The sequence below is a fragment of the Hypanus sabinus genome, chromosome 10, assembly GCF_030144855.1.
Source record: "Hypanus sabinus isolate sHypSab1 chromosome 10, sHypSab1.hap1, whole genome shotgun sequence".
NCBI lineage: Eukaryota > Metazoa > Chordata > Chondrichthyes > Myliobatiformes > Dasyatidae > Hypanus > Hypanus sabinus.
The window spans coordinates 155,814,740-155,833,132 of record NC_082715.1 but is presented as its reverse complement, the minus strand read 5'-3'; the positions used below and the strand labels follow the sequence as shown (position 1 = coordinate 155,833,132).

General features: G+C 53.2%; 1 protein-coding gene across 2 annotated transcripts in view; it reads right to left on the bottom strand.

Moving 5' to 3' along the window:
* Positions 1-289: 289 nt before the first annotated feature.
* LOC132401263 (glutathione hydrolase 1 proenzyme-like) overlaps positions 290-18,393 on the bottom strand; it is a 572,601-nt gene continuing 554,497 nt past the window's right edge. For both annotated transcript variants that reach the window (XM_059983295.1, XM_059983294.1), the window contains one exon: positions 290-1,691. In XM_059983295.1, the coding sequence (XP_059839278.1) occupies positions 1,539-1,691 (153 nt within the window). In that variant the 3' untranslated portion in view covers positions 290-1,538. The remainder of the gene's footprint in view (positions 1,692-18,393) is intronic.

Genomic DNA, 18,393 nt, shown 5'->3' with positions numbered 1-18,393 from the left:
TCCCCTCTGTACCTACTCCCCAGCACCTTAAACCTGTGTGAGAGTCCCACAGCTCAGAAGCAGGCTCTTTGGGCTGTCTGCTCCCCGCCGACCAGATTCTCATCTAAAGCAGTCCCGTTTGCTTCTGCTTAGCCTTGTTCCTCTTCTCATCTGTGTACCTGTCCGAGTAGAAAGCAGGTGCTGGGGATCCAGCTGCAATATCTCTTCCCAGAGAGCAACTGCTCCCTCTCTCCACCGAGCAAGGTTTAAGCCCAGAGCCCATGAGTAAAGACACAATGTGCTTTGAGAATTTATTGGGGTGTTCACAAAGTCACAGTGAAACAGTCGACACAATCCTGTGCATCAAGGATATGGAGTGTTACTCAGAGCCAGATGGGCTCATCATCAGAGAAGCAGAGACCCTTGGTCAGGGCTGGAGGGTGGGAACAGTTATCGTTCAGCCTCCAGTCAACAGAACAGGGCAAATTGGTCCCATTATTCCTGACAATCCATCTGCTCAGGGACGTCTAGAAGAAAAGACATGGAAACTGTCCAGGGAAGGTGGAGGGGAGAGGAAGGGTCGGCCAAATGGACTCTGTGTACTCACCAAATGCAGGCCAGCTCTTAGGTACAGGGTCTCAAATTTACCAAACTAATCAGCAAGCACTGAAGCTAGATTGGATTTCCAGCAAAACTACATAGGTCTTATGAATATTAGACAAATTATTGACTGGAGACAGAGCACTGCTGGAAATCTTTCTGCGCTAGAACGTTGACAAGCATAGATGGAACTGCAAATGGCTGCTGGGTTTGCACGTGTTCTCCTGACCCAGCTGGGACTGGTCTGAGAGACAGGTGGAGTGGTAACAATCACGTCAGACTTCCCACTGTGGTTGTTAGCACTGCTTTCAGGCTGGGCATGATGGGGTGAGGTTGGTGAGGTTGACAATGATGCGAGGCTGGGAATAAGTTTGGAATAAGTTGGGAATGGTTTGTGGTTGGGTGTGGTTGGGAGTGGGTTGGGCTGGGCTGGATTCCAGAAGACTGGAAGTGGGTGGCACAATGGCCCAAACACAGTCTGTTTCAGAGAGGGATTTGCATCTCTGTGTCCAGCCACTTGTCTGAACTGAAAACACAATTTACATCCCTGAGTCCCTCCCCAACTCCAGGTGTCTTAAGAGCTTTTGCTTGTGGCTGGTAAAGTATCTGACAAAGGTGCAGACAGGTAAAGTTGCCTGTAACTGGCTGTGGTGATGTTGCGTGCAATGATGTGCCAATACATGATTGCACAGAGCACTGAGCATGCGCGGGATTGCTAGAATGTTCCAGCACGGTTAAGACAAGTTTGTTTATTACTGTAAATAAAAGTTCTCTAACTCTTCCAGAATATGACTCTTTACTGTTAACCTGTTTAAACAGAAGTAACATAACACTGGCCATACTTCAACAGGACATTGGATTTTCGGATCTGATTACGGATTGGGTTGATCAGTTTGGCTCCTGCCAGTCGAACTCCTCAATCTAGGCACAGAGCTGTACAGACCAACCGATCAGGGTCCTCAGTAACCTGCTGGTTCCCCTCCTTTCCGGTGGTCTGACACAGCATCCCACCGTCCTCCGTTCCGCACGATGGCCTGGACCACGCCTGCTGCTGTCAGCTTGGTTATGACATTCAGTGTCTGGTGTCTCTCCTCCAGGCCCATTCGTACCTCCTGAAAACAACAGCAACATGTCACTTGCACAGGCTCCCGGTCAGGGGAGGATTTTGTGGAGCATGTGGGGAGACACGCGGATAGGCGCAGTTAGACCTGGCGTGTGGTGGGCAGTGAGCAGTGATGGTCCTGTGCTGTTTCTAGTCTGCTCAGTGAAACCAGGCCTGATGCTCACCCCTACAGGAGAGATACTGGCCGAGCATACAAGCCCACACCACGGCAGGGCCAGGCCATCCCAATCTCGCCAAAACTCTCATCTCATGTGCCTGGTGTTTTCCACCCTTCCTCCTTCACCCCCCCTCCCTTACACCCACCCCCACTTCCCTCTGCCCATACAAGCCCACACCACGGCAGGGCCAGGCCATCCCAATCTCGCCAAAACTCTCATCTCATGTGCCTGGTGTTTTCCACCCTTCCTCCTTCACCCCCCCTCCCTTACACCCACCCCCACTTCCCTCTGCCGCCAGTTAGCATGGCTCAGGGAGAGACTGCAGCACACTGTGATCAGACTGAACCGACCGGGCCTGGAACTGGGAAGAGGGTCAAACAGTAAGTGGAGCTCACAGCCAATCTGTGTGGGAAAGGCCACAGGTTCTGGGACGACTCTTCACCACAACAGGCAGTAAAAAAGCCTTCCAACCCAAAGACAACGTTTATTCTCTCTGCTCTTCATCCTTTACTGATCCGTAGGATACAGCAACATTCCTTCCCCCCAACCCAATAATCTTCTAACTTTGATTAATTACCTCAAATGGGATTTTATCAAAGGTTTACAAAGTCTGAAGTTCACTTCCATTCTGGTAGTCACAACTCCTCTGCCCACATTCAGAGTTAACACTGCAACGTGGGACTAGCTTGAGATGGGGGAGGTGCTTGAGACCACCAGCTTCATTGTGTTGGGATGTTGGGGGGGTGAGATCACTGGCTTCATTGTGTTGGGATGTTGGGGGGGTGAGATCACTGGCTTCATTGTGTTGGGATGTTGGGGGGGGATGAGACCACTGGCTTCATTGTGTTGGGATGTTGGGGGGGGTGAGACCACTGGCTTCATTGTGTTGGGATGTTGTGGGGGTGAGACCACTGGCTTCATTGTGTTGGGATGTCAGTGTGGGTGAGACCACTGGCTTCATTGTGTTGGGATGTTGGGGGGAGGTGAGACCACTGGCTTCATTGTGTTGGGATGTTGGGGGGGGTGAGACCACTGGCTTCATTGCGTTGGGATGTTGGGGGGGTGAGACCACTGGCTTCATTGTGTTGGGATGTCAGTGTGGGTGAGACCACTGGCTTCCTTGTGTTGGGATGTTGGGGGGGGTGAGACCACTGGCTTCATTGTGTTGGGATGTCAGTGTGGGTGAGACCACTGGCTTCATTGTGTTGGGATGTTGGGGGGGGTGAGACCACTGGCTTCATTGTGTTGGGATGTTGGGGGGGTGAGACCACTGGCTTCATTGTGTTGGGATGTTGGGGGGGGGTGAGACCACTGGCTTCATTGTGTTGGGATGTTGGGGGGGGGGGTTAGACCACTGGCTTCATTGTGTTGGGATGTTGGGGGGGTGAGACCACTGGCTTCATTGTGTTGGGATGTTGGGGGGGGGGGGTTAGACCACTGGCTTCATTGTGTTGGGATGTTGGGGGGGTGAGACCACTGGCTTCATTGTGTTGGGATGTTGGGGGGGTGAGACCACTGGCTTCATTGTGTTGGGATGTTGGGGGGGTGAGACCACTGGCTTCATTGTGTTGGGATGTTGGGGGGGGGTGAGACCACTGGCTTCATTGTGTTGGGATGTTGGGGGGGGTTAGACCACTGGCTTCATTGTGTTGGGATGTTGGGGGGGTGAGACCACTGGCTTCATTGTGTTGGGATGTTGGGGGAGTGAGACCACTGGCTTCATTGTGTTGGGATGTTGGGGGGGTGAGACCACTGGCTTCATTGTGTTGGGATGTCAGTGTGGGTGGGACCACTGGCTTCATTGTGTTGGGATGTTGGGGGGGTGAAACCACTGGCTTCATTGTGTTGGGATGTTGGGGGGGTGAGACCACTGGCTTCATTGTGTTGGGATGTTGGGGGGGTGAGACCACTGGCTTCATTGTGTTGGAATGTTGGGGGGGTGAGACCACTGGCTTCATTGTGTTGGGATGTTGGGGGGGTGAGACCACTGGCTTCATTGTGTTGGGATGTTGGGGGGGGGGTAGACCACTGGCTTCATTGTGTTCGGATGTTGGGGGGGTGAGACCACTGGCTTCATTGTGTTGGGATGTTGGGGGGGTGAGACCACTGGCTTCATTGTGTTGGGATGTTGGGGGGGTGGGACCACTGGCTTCATTGTGTTGGGATGTCAGTGTGGGTGGGACCACAGGCTTCATTGTGTTGGGATGTTGGGGGTTGAGACCACTGGCTTCATTGTGTTGGGATGTTGGGGGGGTGAGACCACCGGCTTCATTGTGTTGGGATGTTGGGGGGGGTGAGACCACCAGCTTCATTGTGTTCGGATGTTGGGGGGTGAAACCACTGGCTTCATTGTGTTGGGATGTTGGGGGGGGTGAGACCACTGGCTTCATTGTGTTGGGATGTCAGTGTGGGTGAGACCACTGTCTTCATTGTGTTGGGATGTTGGGGGGTGAAACCATTGGCTTCATTGTGTTGGGATGTTGGGAGGGGGGTGAGACCACTGGCTTCATTGTGTTGGGATGTTGGGGGGGTCAGACCACTGGCTTCATTGTGTTGGGATGTTGGGGGGGGTGAGACCACTGGCTTCATTGTGTTGGGATGTCTGTGTGGGTGAGACCACTGGCTTCATTGTGTTGGGATGTTGGGGGTTGAGACCACTGGCTTCATTATGTTGGGATGTTGGGGGGGGTGAGACCACTGGCTTCATTGTGTTGGGATGTTGGGGGGGTGAGACCACTGGCTTCATTGTGTTGGGATGTTGGGGGGGGTGAGACCACTGGTTTCATTGTGTTCGGATGTTGGGGGGGTGGGACCACTGGCTTCATTGTGTTGGGATGTCAGTGTGGGTGGGACCACTGGCTTCATTGTGTTGGGATGTTGGGGGTTGAGACCACTGGCTTCATTGTGTTGGGATGTTGGGGGGGTGAGACCACCGGCTTCATTATGTTGGGGGGGTGAGACCACTGGCTTCATTGTGTTGGGATGTTGGGGGGGTGAGACCACTGGCTTCATTCTGTTGGGATGTTGTGGGGGTGGGACCACTGGCTTCATTGTGTTGGGATATTGGGGGGGTGAGACCACTGGCTTCATTGTGTTGGGATGTTGGAGGGGGTGAGACCACTGGCTTCATTGTGTTGGGATGTTGGGGGGGTGAGACCACTGGCTTCATTGTGTTGGGATGTTGGAGGGGGTGAGACCACTGGCTTCATTGTGTTGGGATGTTGGGGGGGTCAGACCACTAGCTTCATTGTGTTCGGATGTTGGGGTGGTGAGACCACTGGCTTCATTGTGTTGGGACGTTGGGGGGGGGGTGAGACCACTGGCTTCATTGTGTTGGGATGTCAGTGTGGGTGAGACCACTGGCTTCATTGTGTTGGGATGTTGGGGGTTGAGACCACTGGCTTCATTATGTTGGGATGTTGGGGGGGGGGGGTGAGACCACTGGCTTCATTGTGTTGGGATGTTGAGGGGGTCAGACCACTGGCTTCATTGTGTTGGGATGTTGGGGGGGTGAGACCACTGGCTTCATTATGTTGGGATGTTGGGGGGGGTGAGACCACTGGCTTCATTGTGTTGGGATGTTGGGGGGGTGAGACCACCGGCTTCATTGTGTTGGGATGTTGGGGGGGGGTGAGACCACTGGCTTCATTGTGTTGGGATGTTGGAGGGGTGAGACCACTGGCTTCATTGTGTTGGGATGTTGGGGGGGTGAGACCACCGGCTTCATTATGTTGGGGGGGTGAGACCACTGGCTTCATTGTGTTGGGATGTTGGGGGGGTGAGACCACTGGCTTCATTCTGTTGGGATGTTGTGGGGGTGGGACCACTGGCTTCATTGTGTTGGGATATTGGGGGGGTGAGACCACTGGCTTCATTGTGTTGGGATGTTGGAGGGGGTGAGACCACTGGCTTCATTGTGTTGGGATGTTGGGGGGGTGAGACCACTGGCTTCATTGTGTTGGGATGTTGGAGGGGGTGAGACCACTGGCTTCATTGTGTTGGGATGTTGGGGGGGTCAGACCACTAGCTTCATTGTGTTCGGATGTTGGGGTGGTGAGACCACTGGCTTCATTGTGTTGGGACGTTGGGGGGGGGGTGAGACCACTGGCTTCATTGTGTTGGGATGTCAGTGTGGGTGAGACCACTGGCTTCATTGTGTTGGGATGTTGGGGGTTGAGACCACTGGCTTCATTATGTTGGGATGTTGGGGGGGGTGAGACCACTGGCTTCATTGTGTTGGGATGTTGAGGGGGTCAGACCACTGGCTTCATTGTGTTGGGATGTTGGGGGGGTGAGACCACTGGCTTCATTATGTTGGGATGTTGGGGGGGGTGAGACCACTGGCTTCATTGTGTTGGGATGTTGGGGGGGGGTGAGACCACTGGCTTCATTATGTTGGGATGTTGGGGGGGTGAGACCACTGGCTTCATTGTGTTGGGATGTTGGGGGGGTGAGACCACTGGCTTCATTGTGTTGGGATGTTGGGGGGGTGAGACCACTGGCTTCATTGTGTTGGGATGTTGGGGGTGGTGAGACCACTGGCTTCATTGTGTTGGGATGTTGGGGGGGAGTGAGACCACTGGCTTCATTGTGTTGGGATGTTGGGGGTGGGATCACTGGCTTCATTGTGTTGGGATGTTGGGGAGTGAGACCACTGGCCTCATTGTGTTGGGATGTTGGGGGGGGTGAGTCCACCGGCTTCATTGTGTTGGGATGTTGGGGGGGGGTGAGACCACTGGCTTCATTGTGTTGGGATGTTGGAGGGGTGAGACCACTGGCTTCATTGTGTTGGGATGTTTGGGGGGGTGAGACCACCGGCTTCATTGTGTTGGGATGTTGGGGGAGTGAGACCACTGGCTTCATTGTGTTGGGATGTCAGTGTGGATGGGACCACCGGCTTCATTGTGTTGGGATGTTGGGGGGGTGAGACCACTGGCTTCATTGTGTTGGAATGTTGGGGGGGGGGTGAGACCACTGGCTTCTTTGTGTTGGGATGTTGGGGGAGTGAGACCACTGGCTTCATTGTGTTGGGATGTCTGTGTGGGTGGGACAACCGGCTTCATTGTGTTGGGATGTTGGGGGGGTGAGACCACCGGCTTCATTGTGTTGGGATGTTGGGGGGGGGGGTGAGACCACTGGCTTCATTGTGTTGGGATGTTGGGGGGGTGAGACCACTGGCTTCATTGTTTTGGGATGTCAGTGTGGGTGGGACCACCGGCTTCATTGTGTTGGGATTTTGGGGGTGTGAGACCACCGGCTTCATTGTGTTGGGATGTCAGTGTGGGTGGGACCACTGGCTTCATTGTGTTGGGATGTTGGGGGGGGTGAGACCACTGGCTTCATTGTGTTGGGATGTTGGAGGGGTGAGACCACTGGCTTCATTGTGTTGGGAGGTCAGTGTGGGTGGGACCACAGGCTTCATTGTGTTGGGATGTTGGGGGTTGAGACCACTGGCTTCATTGTGTTGGGATGTTGGGGGTGTGAGACCACCGGCTTCATTGTGATGGGATGTTGGGAGGGTGAGACCACTGGCTTCATTGTGTTGGGATGTTGGGGGGGGGTGAGACCACCAGCTTCATTGTGTTGGGATGTTGGGGGGTGAAACCACTGGCTTCATTGTGTTGGGATGTTGGGGGGGTGAGACCACTGGCTTCATTGTGTTGGGATGTCAGTGTGGGTGAGACCACTGGCTTCATTGTGTTGGGATGTTGGGGGGTGAAACCATTGGCTTCATTGTGTTGGGATGTTGGGAGGGGGGTGAGACCACTGGCTTCATTGTGTTGGGATGTTGGGGGCGTCAAACCACTGGCTTCATTGTGTTGGGATGTTGGGGGGGGTGAGACCACTGGCTTCATAGTGTTGGGATGTTGGGGGGGTGAGACCACTGGCTTCATTGTGTTGGGATGTCTGTGTGGGTGAGACCACTGGCTTCATTGTGTTGGGATGTTGGGGGTTGAGACCACTGGCTTCATTATGTTGGGATGTTGGGGGGGGTGAGACCACCGGCTTCATTGTGTTGGGATGTTGGGGGGGTGAGACCACCGGCTTCATTGTGTTGGGATGTTGTGGGGGGGGGGTGAGACCACTGGCTTCATTGTGTTGGGATGTTGGGGGGGTGAGACCACCGGCTTCATTGTGTTGGGATGTCAGTGTGGGTGGGACCACTGGCTTCATTGTGTTGGGATGTTGGGGGGGGTGAGACCTCTGCCTTCATTGTGTTGGGATGTAGGAGGGGTGAGACCACTGGCTTCATTGTGTTGGGATGTTTGGGGGGGTGAGACCACTGGCTTCATTGTGTTGGGATGTTGGGGGAGTGAGACCACTGGCTTCATTGTGTTGGGATGTTGGGGGAGTGAGACCACTGGCTTCATTGTGTTGGGATGTCTGTGTGGGTGGGACCACCGGCTTCATTGTTTTGGGATGTTGGGGGGGTGAGACCACTGGCTTCATTGTGTTGGGATGTTGGGGGGGGGGTGAGACCACTGGCTTCATTGTGTTGGGATGTTGGGGGGGGTTAGACCACTGGCTTCATTGTGTTGGGATGTTGGGGGGGTGAGACCACCGGCTTCATTGTGTTGGGATGTTGGGGGGGGGGGTGAGACCACTGGCTTCATTGTGTTGGGATGTTGGAGGGGTGAGACCACTGGCTTCATTGTGTTGGGATGTCAGTGTGGATGGGACCACCGGCTTCATTGTGTTGGGATGTTGGGGGGGTGAGACCACTGGCTTCATTGTGTTGGAATGTTGGGGGGGGTGAGACCACTGGCTTCTTTGTGTTGGGATGTTGGGGGAGTGAGACCACTGGCTTCATTGTGTTGGGATGTCTGTGTGGGTGGGACCACCGGCTTCATTGTGTTGGGATGTTGGGGGGGTGAGACCACCGGCTTCTTTGTGTTGGGATGTTGGGGTGGGGGGTGAGACCACTGGCTTCATTGTGTTGGGATGTTGGGGGGGTGAGACCACTGGCTTCATTGTGTTGGGATGTCAGTGTGGGTGGGACCACTGGCTTCATTGTGTTGGGATGTCAGTGTGGGTGGGACCACAAACTTCATTGTGTTGGGATGTTGGGGGGGGTGAGACCACTGGCTTCATTGTGTTGGGATGTTGGGGGGTGAGACCACTGGCTTCATTGTGTTGGGATGTTGGGGGGGGTGAGACCACCAGCTTCATTGTGTTGGGATGTTGGGGGGTGAATCCACTGGCTTCATTGTGTTGGGATGTTGGGGGGGTGAGACCACTGGCTTCATTGTGTTGGGATGTCAGTGTGGGTGAGACCACTGGCTTCATTGTGTTGGGATGTTGGGGGGTGAAACCATTGGCTTCATTGTGTTGGGATGTTTGGGGGGTCAGACCACTGGCTTCATTGTGTTGGGATGTTGGGGGGGGTGAGACCACTGGCTTCATAGTGTTGGGATGTTGGGGGGGTGAGACCACTGGCTTCATTGTGTTGGGATGTCTGTGTGGGTGAGACCACTGGCTTCATTGTGTTGGGATGTTGGGGGTTGAGACCACTGGCTTCATTATGTTGGGATGTTGGGGGGGGTGAGACCACCGGCTTCATTGTGTTGGGATGTTGGGGGGGTGAGACCACTGGCTTCATTGTGTTGGGATGTTGGAGGGGTGAGACCACTGGCTTCATTGTGTTGGGATGTTTGGGGGCGTGAGACCACTGGCTTCATTGTGTTGGGATGTTGGGGGAGTGAGACCACTGGCTTCATTGTGTTGGGATGTCAGTGTGGATGGGACCACCGGCTTCACTGTGTTGGGATGTTGGGGGGGTGAGACCACTGGCTTCATTGTGTTGGAATGTTGGGGGGTGGTGAGACCACTGGCTTCTTTGTGTTGGGATGTTGGGGGAGTGAGACCACTGGCTTCATTGTGTTGGGATGTCTGTGTGGGTGGGACCACCGGCTTCATTGTGTTGGGATGTTGGGGGGGTGAGACCACCGGCTTCATTGTGTTGGGATGTTGGGGGGGGGGGTGAGACCACTGGCTTCATTGTGTTGGGATGTTGGGGGGGTGAGACCACTGGCTTCATTGTGTTGGGATGTCAGTGTGGGTGGGACCACCGGCTTCATTGTGTTGGGATGTTGGGGGGGGGTGAGACCACTGGCTTCATTGTGTTGGGATGTTGGGGGGGTGAGACCACTGGCTTCATTGTGTTGGGATGTCAGTGTGGGTGGGACCACCGGCTTCATTGTGTTGGGATGTTGGGGGGGTGAGACCACCGGCTTCATTGTGTTGGGATGTCAGTGTGGGTGGGACCACTGGCTTCATTGTGTTGGGATGTTGGGGGGGGTGAGACCACTGGCTTCATTGTGTTGCGATGTTGCAGGGGTGAGACCACTGGCTTCATTGTGTTGGGATGTTTGGGGGGGTGAGACCACTGGCTTCATTGTGTTGGGATGTTGGGGGAGTGAGACCACTGGCTTCATTGTGTTGGGATGTCAGTGTGGATGGGACCACCGGCTTCATTGTGTTGGGATGTTGGGGGGGTGAGACCACTGGCTTCATTGTGTTGGAATGTTGGGGGGGGTGAGACCACTGGCTTCTTTGTGTTGGGATGTTGGGGGAGTGAGACCACTGGCTTCATTGTGTTGGGATGTCTGTGTGGGTGGGACCACCGGCTTCATTGTGTTGGGAAGTTGGGGGGGTGAGACCACCGGCTTCATTGTGTTGGGATGTTGGGGGGGGGGGTGAGACCACTGGCTTCATTGTGTTGGGATGTTGGGGGGGTGAGACCACTGGCTTCATTGTGTTGGGATGTCAGTGTGGTTGGGACCACTGGCTTCATTGTGTTGGGATGTCAGTGTGGGTGGGACCACAGGCTTCATTGTGTTGGGATGTTGGGGGGGTGAGACCACCGGCTTCATTGTGTTGGGATGTTGGGAGGGTGAGACCACTGGCATCATTGTGTTGGGATGTTGGGGGGGGTGAGACCACCAGCTTCATTGTGTTGGGATGTTGGGGGGTGAAACCACTGGCTTCATTGTGTTGGGATGTTGGGGGGGTGAGACCACTGGCTTCATTGTGTTGGGATGTCAGTGTGGGTGAGACCACTGGCTTCATTGTGTTGGGATGTTGGGGGGGTGAGACCACTGGCTTCATTGTGTTGGGATGTTGGGGGGGTCAGACCACTGGCTTCATTGTGTTGGGATGTTGGGGGAGGTGAGACCACTGGCTTCATAGTGTTGGGATGTTGGGGGGGTGAGACCACTGGCTTCATTGTGTTGGGATGTCTGTGTGGGTGAGACCACTGGCTTCATTGTGTTGGGATGTTGGGGGTTGAGACCACTGGCTTCATTATGTTGGGATGTTGGGGGGGGTGAGACCACCGGCTTCATTGTGTTGGGATGTTGGGGGGGTGAGACCACCGGCTTCATTGTGTTGGGATGTTGGGGGGGGATGAGACCACTGGCTTCATTGTGTTGGGATGTTGGGGGGGGTGAGACCACTGGCTTCATTGTGTTGGGATGTTGGGGGGGTGAGACCACTGGCTTCATTGTGTTGGGATGTTGGGTGGGGTGAGACCACTGGCTTCATTGTGTTGGGATGTCAGTGTGGGTGGGACCACCGGCTTCATTGTGTTGGGATGTTGGGGGGGTGAGACCACCGGCTTCATTGTGTTGGGATGTCAGTGTGGGTGGGACCACTGGCTTCATTGTGTTGGGATGTTGGGGGGGGTGAGACCACTGGCTTCATTGTGTTGGGATGTTGGGGGGGGTGAGACCACTGGCTTCATTGTGTTGGGATGTTGGGGGGGTGAGACCACCGGCTTCATTGTGTTGGGATGTTGGGGGGGGGGTGAGACCACTGGCTTCATTGTGTTGGGATGTTGGGGGGGTGAGACCACTGGCTTCATTGTGTTGGGATGTCAGTGTGGTTGGGACCACTGGCTTCATTGTGTTGGGATGTCAGTGTGGGTGGGACCACAGGCTTCATTGTGTTGGGATGTTGGGGGGGTGAGACCACCGGCTTCATTGTGTTGGGATATTGGGAGGGTGAGACCACTGGCTTCATAGTGTTGGGATGTTGGGGGGGTGAGACCACTGGCTTCATTGTGTTGGGATGTCTGTGTGGGTGAGACCACTGGCTTCATTGTGTTGGGATGTTGGGGGTTGAGACCACTGGCTTCATTATGTTGGGATGTTGGGGGGGGTGAGACCACCGGCTTCATTGTGTTGGGATGTTGGGGGGGTGAGACCACCGGCTTCATTGTGTTGGGATGTTGGGGGGGGATGAGACCACTGGCTTCATTGTGTTGGGATGTTGGGGGGGGTGAGACCACTGGCTTCATTGTGTTGGGATGTTGGGGGGGTGAGACCACTGGCTTCATTGTGTTGGGATGTTGGGTGGGGTGAGACCACTGGCTTCATTGTGTTGGGATGTCAGTGTGGGTGGGACCACCGGCTTCATTGTGTTGGGATGTTGGGGGGGTGAGACCACCGGCTTCATTGTGTTGGGATGTCAGTGTGGTTGGGACCACTGGCTTCATTGTGTTGGGATGTCATTGTGGGTGGGACCACAGGCTTCATTGTGTTGGGATGTTGGGGGGGTGAGACCACCGGCTTCATTGTGTTGGGATATTGGGAGGGTGAGACCACTGGCTTCATTGTGTTGGGATGTTGGGGGGTGAGACCACTGGCTTCATTGTGTTGGGATGTTGGGGGGGTCAGACCACTGGCTTCATTGTGTTGGGATGTTGGGGGGGTCAGACCACTGGCTTCATTGTGTTGGGATGTCTGTGTGGGTGAGACCACTGGCTTCATTGTGTTGGGATGTTGGGGGTTGAGACCACTGGCTTCATTATGTTGGGATGTTGGGGGGGGGTGAGACCACCGGCTTCATTGTGTTGGGATGTTGGGGGGGTGAGACCACCGGCTTCATTGTGTTGGGATGTTGGGGGGGGGTGAGACCACTGGCTTCATTGTGTTGGGATGTTGGGGGGGGTGAGACCACTGGCTTCATTGTGTTGGGATGTCAGTGTGGGTGGGACCACCGGCTTCATTGTGTTGGGATGTTGGGGGGGTGAGACCACCGGCTTCATTGTGTTGTGATGTCAGTGTGGGTGGGACCACTGGCTTCATTGTGTTGGGATGTTGGGGGGGGTGAGACCACTGGCTTCATTGTGTTGGGATGTTGGGGGGGGGTGAGACCACTGGCTTCATTGTGTTGGGATGTTGGGGGGGTGAGACCACTGGCTTCATTGTGTTGGGATGTCAGTGTGGTTGGGACCACTGGCTTCATTGTGTTGGGATGTTGGGGGGGTGAGACCACCGGCTTCATTGTGTTGGGATGTTGGGAGGGTGAGACCACTGGCTTCATTGTGTTGGGATGTTGGGGGGGGTGAGACCACCAGCTTCATTGTGTTGGGATGTTGGGGGGTGAAACCACTGGCTTCATTGTGTTGGGATGTTGGGGGGGTGAGACCACTGGCTTCATTGTGTTGGGATGTCAGTGTGGGTGAGACCACTGGCTTCATTGTGTTGGGATGTTGGGGGGTGTGACCACTGGCTTCATTGTGTTGGGATGTTGGGGGGGTCAGACCACTGGCTTCATTGTGTTGGGATGTTGGGGGAGGTGAGACCACTGGCTTCATAGTGTTGGGATGTTGGGGGGGTGAGACCACTGGCTTCATTGTGTTGGGATGTCTGTGTGGGTGAGACCACTGGCTTCATTGTGTTGGGATGTTGGGGGTTGAGACCACTGGCTTCATTATGTTGGGATGTTGGGGGGGGTGAGACCACCGGCTTCATTGTGTTGGGATGTTGGGGGGGTGAGACCACCGGTTTCATTGTGTTGGGATGTTGGGGGGGGGGGTGAGACCACTGGCTTCATTGTGTTGGGATGTTGGGGGGGGTGAGACCACTGGCTTCATTGTGTTGGGATGTCAGTGTGGGTGGGACCACTGGCTTCATTGTGTTGGGATGTTGGGGGGGGTGAGACCACTGGCTTCATTGTGTTGGGATGTTGGGGGGGGGTGAGACCACTGGCTTCATTGTGTTGGGATGTTGGAGGGGTGAGACCACTGGCTTCATTGTGTTGGGATGTTTGGGGGGGTGAGACCACTGGCTTCATTGTGTTGGGATGTTGGGGGAGTGAGACCACTGGCTTCATTGTGTTGGGATGTCAGTGTGGATGGGACCACCGGCTTCATTGTGTTGGGATGTTGGGGGGGTGAGACCACTGGCTTCATTGTGTTGGAATGTTGGGGGGGGGGGTGAGACCACTGGCTTCTTTGTGTTGCGATGTTGGGGGAGTGAGACCACTGGCTTCATTGTGTTGGGATGTCTGTGTGGGTGGGACCACCGGCTTCATTGTGTTGGGATGTTGGGGGGGTGAGACCACCGGCTTCATTGTGTTGGGATGTTGGGGGAGTGAGACCACTGGCTTCATTATGTTGGGATGTTGGGGGGGTGAGACCACTGGCTTCATTGTGTTCGGATGTTGGGGGGGGGACCACCGGCTTCATTGTGTTGGGATGTTGGGGGGGTGAGACCACCGGCTTCATTGTGTTGGGATGTTGGGGGAGTGAGACCACTGGCTTCATTGTGTTGGGATGTTGGGGGAGTGAGACCACCGGCTTCATTGTGTTGGGATGTTGGGGGGGGGTGAGACCACTGGCTTCATTGTGTTAGGATGTTGGGGGGGGGACCACCGGCTTCATTGTGTTGGGATGTTGGGGGGGTGAGACCACTGGCTTCATTGTGTTGGGATGTTGGGGGGGGGGGTGAGGCTAACAGCTTCACTTTGTTGGTCAGTCCCAGCTAATGTACTCTTGCCGTGTAAACAGGCATCAGGAAGTTTTGCTCCTTTTTCTGTGGTTTTCAGGTGCCCAGTGTAGTGTCGGGGCCTAGCTTTTGTCTCGCCAGCACAAATCATGAATCTTCATGTGTAGTGTCAGTGTTGGCGGAAATCTCGTCACTAATCTTCCAGAACTCCTCAGCAACTGGATCTTCAAGTTCCTCATCAGCAAATGTCAGTAAGGTTTGGTAAAGCGATCTGCTCCTCGCTGACCATCAGCACAGTCGTGGCTGTACGGCCAGTGCACACGCGATAGTGTGGCTAAGCACAGTTCCAGAGTCACCACTGGTTCTTCTATTGTTGGACCGATCGCAGGTGGGAATGTAGGACGTCTGGTTCAGTGATGCAACAACAACCTCCCACTCAATATCAGCAAGACTGAAGAGCCACTGCGGACTCCAGGAAGGGGAAGGAGGGTGAAGGGCTGTCAGCTTACATCGGGCGGTGGCAGTGGAGCTTTAAACTCTTGGCGATTAACATATCAAGTGACCTGTCTTGGGCCCAGCACATACAGGCAATGGCAAGAAAAATGTCCCTGCACCTTTCTCAGGAGATTAGAAAGGTTTGGCTTGTCGCTGATACAAATATCCTGGTTGCATCAAGTTCTGGTGTGACGATTTGGAAGCACAGGGAGGCGGGAAGCTGCAGAGTCAGCACAACACACCACCAGTATCGGATGCTACATGCTGTGATGCTGCAGCAAGCTTTTCCCTGCATCTGTGCACACGTGTACTTGTGCAAATTACACTCAACTCATCCTGGAGGCTTGCTTTTCTCCAGCAGCCCAGTTGAAGCATGATGCTCCACCAATCAGCAAGGTGATTTTTATTAACGACCTGGATGTGGGGGTAGAAGGGTGGGTTGGCAAGTTTGCAGACGACACAAAGGTTGGTGGTGTTGTGGATAATGTTGAGGATTGTCGAAGGTTGCAGAGAGACATTGATAGGATGCAGAAGTGGGCTGAGAAGTGGCAGATGGAGTTCAACCTGGAGAAGTGTGAGGTGGTACACTTTGGAAGGACAAACTCTAAGGCAGAGTACAAAGTAAATGGCAGGATACTTGGTAGCGTAGAGGAGCAGAGGGATCTGAGGGTACATGTCACAAAGTTGCCTCACAGGTAGATAGGGTAGATAAGAAAGACTATGGGGTGTTAGCTTTCATAAGTCGAGGGATAGAGTTTGAGTCGCAGGGTAATGAATGACGCAGCTCTATAAAACTCTGGTTAGGCCACACTTGGAGTACTGTGTCCAGTTCTGGTTGCCTCACTACAGGAAGGTTGTGGAAGCATTGGAAAGGGTACAGAGGAGATTTACAATGATACTGCCTAGTTTAAAGAGTATGTATTATGATCAGAGATTAAGGGAGCTAGGGCTTTACTCTTTGGAGGATGAGAGGAGATATGATAGAGGTGTACAACATATTAAGAGGAATAGATAGAGTGGACAGCCAACGCCTCTTCCCCAGGGCACCACTGCTCAGTACAAGAGGACACGGAGAAGGAAGGATTCAAAGGGGGGAAAGGGGCCATAGTGGTTGACAAAGGAACTCAGAGATTGCATAGCATTAAAAAAAAAGAAGTATGACAGAGCTAAGGTGAGTGGGAGGACAGATGATTGGGAAATTTTTAAGGAACAACAGAACTTAACTAAAAAGGCAATATGGGGAGAAAAAAATGAGGTACGAACGCAAGCTAGCCAGGAATATAAAGCAGGATAGCAAAAGCTTTTTTAGGTATGTGAAGAGAAAGAAGATAGTTAAGAACAATGTTGGGCCCTTGAAGAATGAATTGGGTGAAATTGTTATGGGAAACAGAGAAATGGCAGAAGAATTTAATAAGTACTTTAGATCTGTCTTCACTAGGGAAGACACAAGCAATCTCCCAGATGTATGGATGTGCCAAGGACATAGGGTAACAGAGGAAATGAAACAGATTGACATTAGGAAGGAAACGGTGATGAGTAGACTGATGGGACTGAAGGCTGACAAATCCCCAGGTCCAGATGGTCTGCATCCTAGGGTACTAAAGGAGGTGGCCCTGGAAATTGCAGATGCATTGGTAATCATTTTCCAATGTTCCTTAGATTCAGGATCAGTTCCTGAGGATTGGAGAATGGCTAATGTTATCCCACTTTTTAAGAGGGAGGGAGAAAACAGAGAACTATCGTCCTGTCAGCCTAACATCAGTAGTGGGGAAGATGCTAGAGTCCATTATTAAAGATGAAATAGTGGCATATCTAGATAGCAGTGATAGGATTGGGCCGAGCCAGCATGGATTTACCAAGGGCAAATCATGCTTGACTAATCTATTGGAGTTTTTCAAGGATGTAACCAGGAAGTTAGACAAGGGAGATCCAGTGAATGTAGTGTACCTTATTTTCAGAAGGCATTTGATAAGGTCCCACATAGGAGATTGGTGGGTAAAATCAGAGCTCATGGCATTGGGGGGAAGACATTGACATGGATAGAAAACTGGTTGGCAGATAGAAAGCAAAGGGTAGCGGTGAATGGGTGTTTCTCGGAATGGCAGGTGGTGACTAGTGGGGTGCCACAGGGCTCGGTATTGGGACCACAGCTGTTTACGTGATGAAGGCATTGAGAATAACATCAGCAAGTTTGCTGATGATACTAAGCTGGGTGGCAGTGTGACATGTGATGAGGATGTTAGGAGAATTCAGGGTGACTTGGATAGGCTGGGTGAGTGGGCAGATACTTGGCAGATGATGTTTAATGTGAATAAGTGTGAGGTTATCCACTTTGGGAGTAAGAACAGGAAGGCAGATTATTATCTGAACGGTGCAGAGTTAGGTAAGGGAGAAATACAAAGAGATCTAGGAGTCCTTGTTCATCAGTCACTGAAGGTGAATGAGCAAGTGCAGCAGGCAGTGAAGAAGTCTAATAGAATGTTGGCCTTTATTACAAAGGGAATTGAGTACAAGAGCAAGGAAATCCTCTTGCATTTGTACAGAGCCCTGGTGAGACCACACCTGGAATATTGTGTACAGTTTTGGTCTCCAGGGTTAAGGAAGGACACCCTGGCTGTAGAGGAAGTGCAGCGTAGATTCACAAGGTTAATTCCTGGGACGTCCGGACTGTCTTACGCAGAGAGGTTAGAGAGACTGGGCTTGTACACGCTGGAATTAAGGAGATTGAGAGGGGATCTGATTGAAACATATAAGATTATTAAGGGATTGGACAAGATAGAGGCAGGAAATATGTTCCAGATGCTGGGAGAGTCCAGTACCAGAGGGCATGGTTTAAGAATAAGGACAGAGTTAAGGAAAAACTTCTTCTCCCAGAGAGTTGTGGGGGTGTGGAATGCACTGCCTCGGAAGGCAGTGGAGGCCAATTCTCTGGATGCTTTCAAGAAGGAGCTAGATAGGTATCTTATGGATAGGGGAATCAAGGGATATGGGGACAAGGCAGGAACTGGGTATTGATAGTAGATGATCAGCCATGATCTCAAAATGGTGGTGCAGGCTCGAAGGGCCGAATGGTCTACTTCTGCACCTATTGTCTATTGTCTATATCCGCCTCCACCATTGCCGCCAGCAGCCATTCCACACACTCACCACTCTCTGTGTAAAAAAACTTGCCCCTGACATCTCCTCTGTACCTGCTCCCAAGCACCTTAAACCTGTGTCCTCTTGTGTTAGCCATTTCAGCCCTGGGAAAAAGCCTCTGACTATCCACACGATCAATGCCTCTCTTCATTTTGTACACCTCTATCAG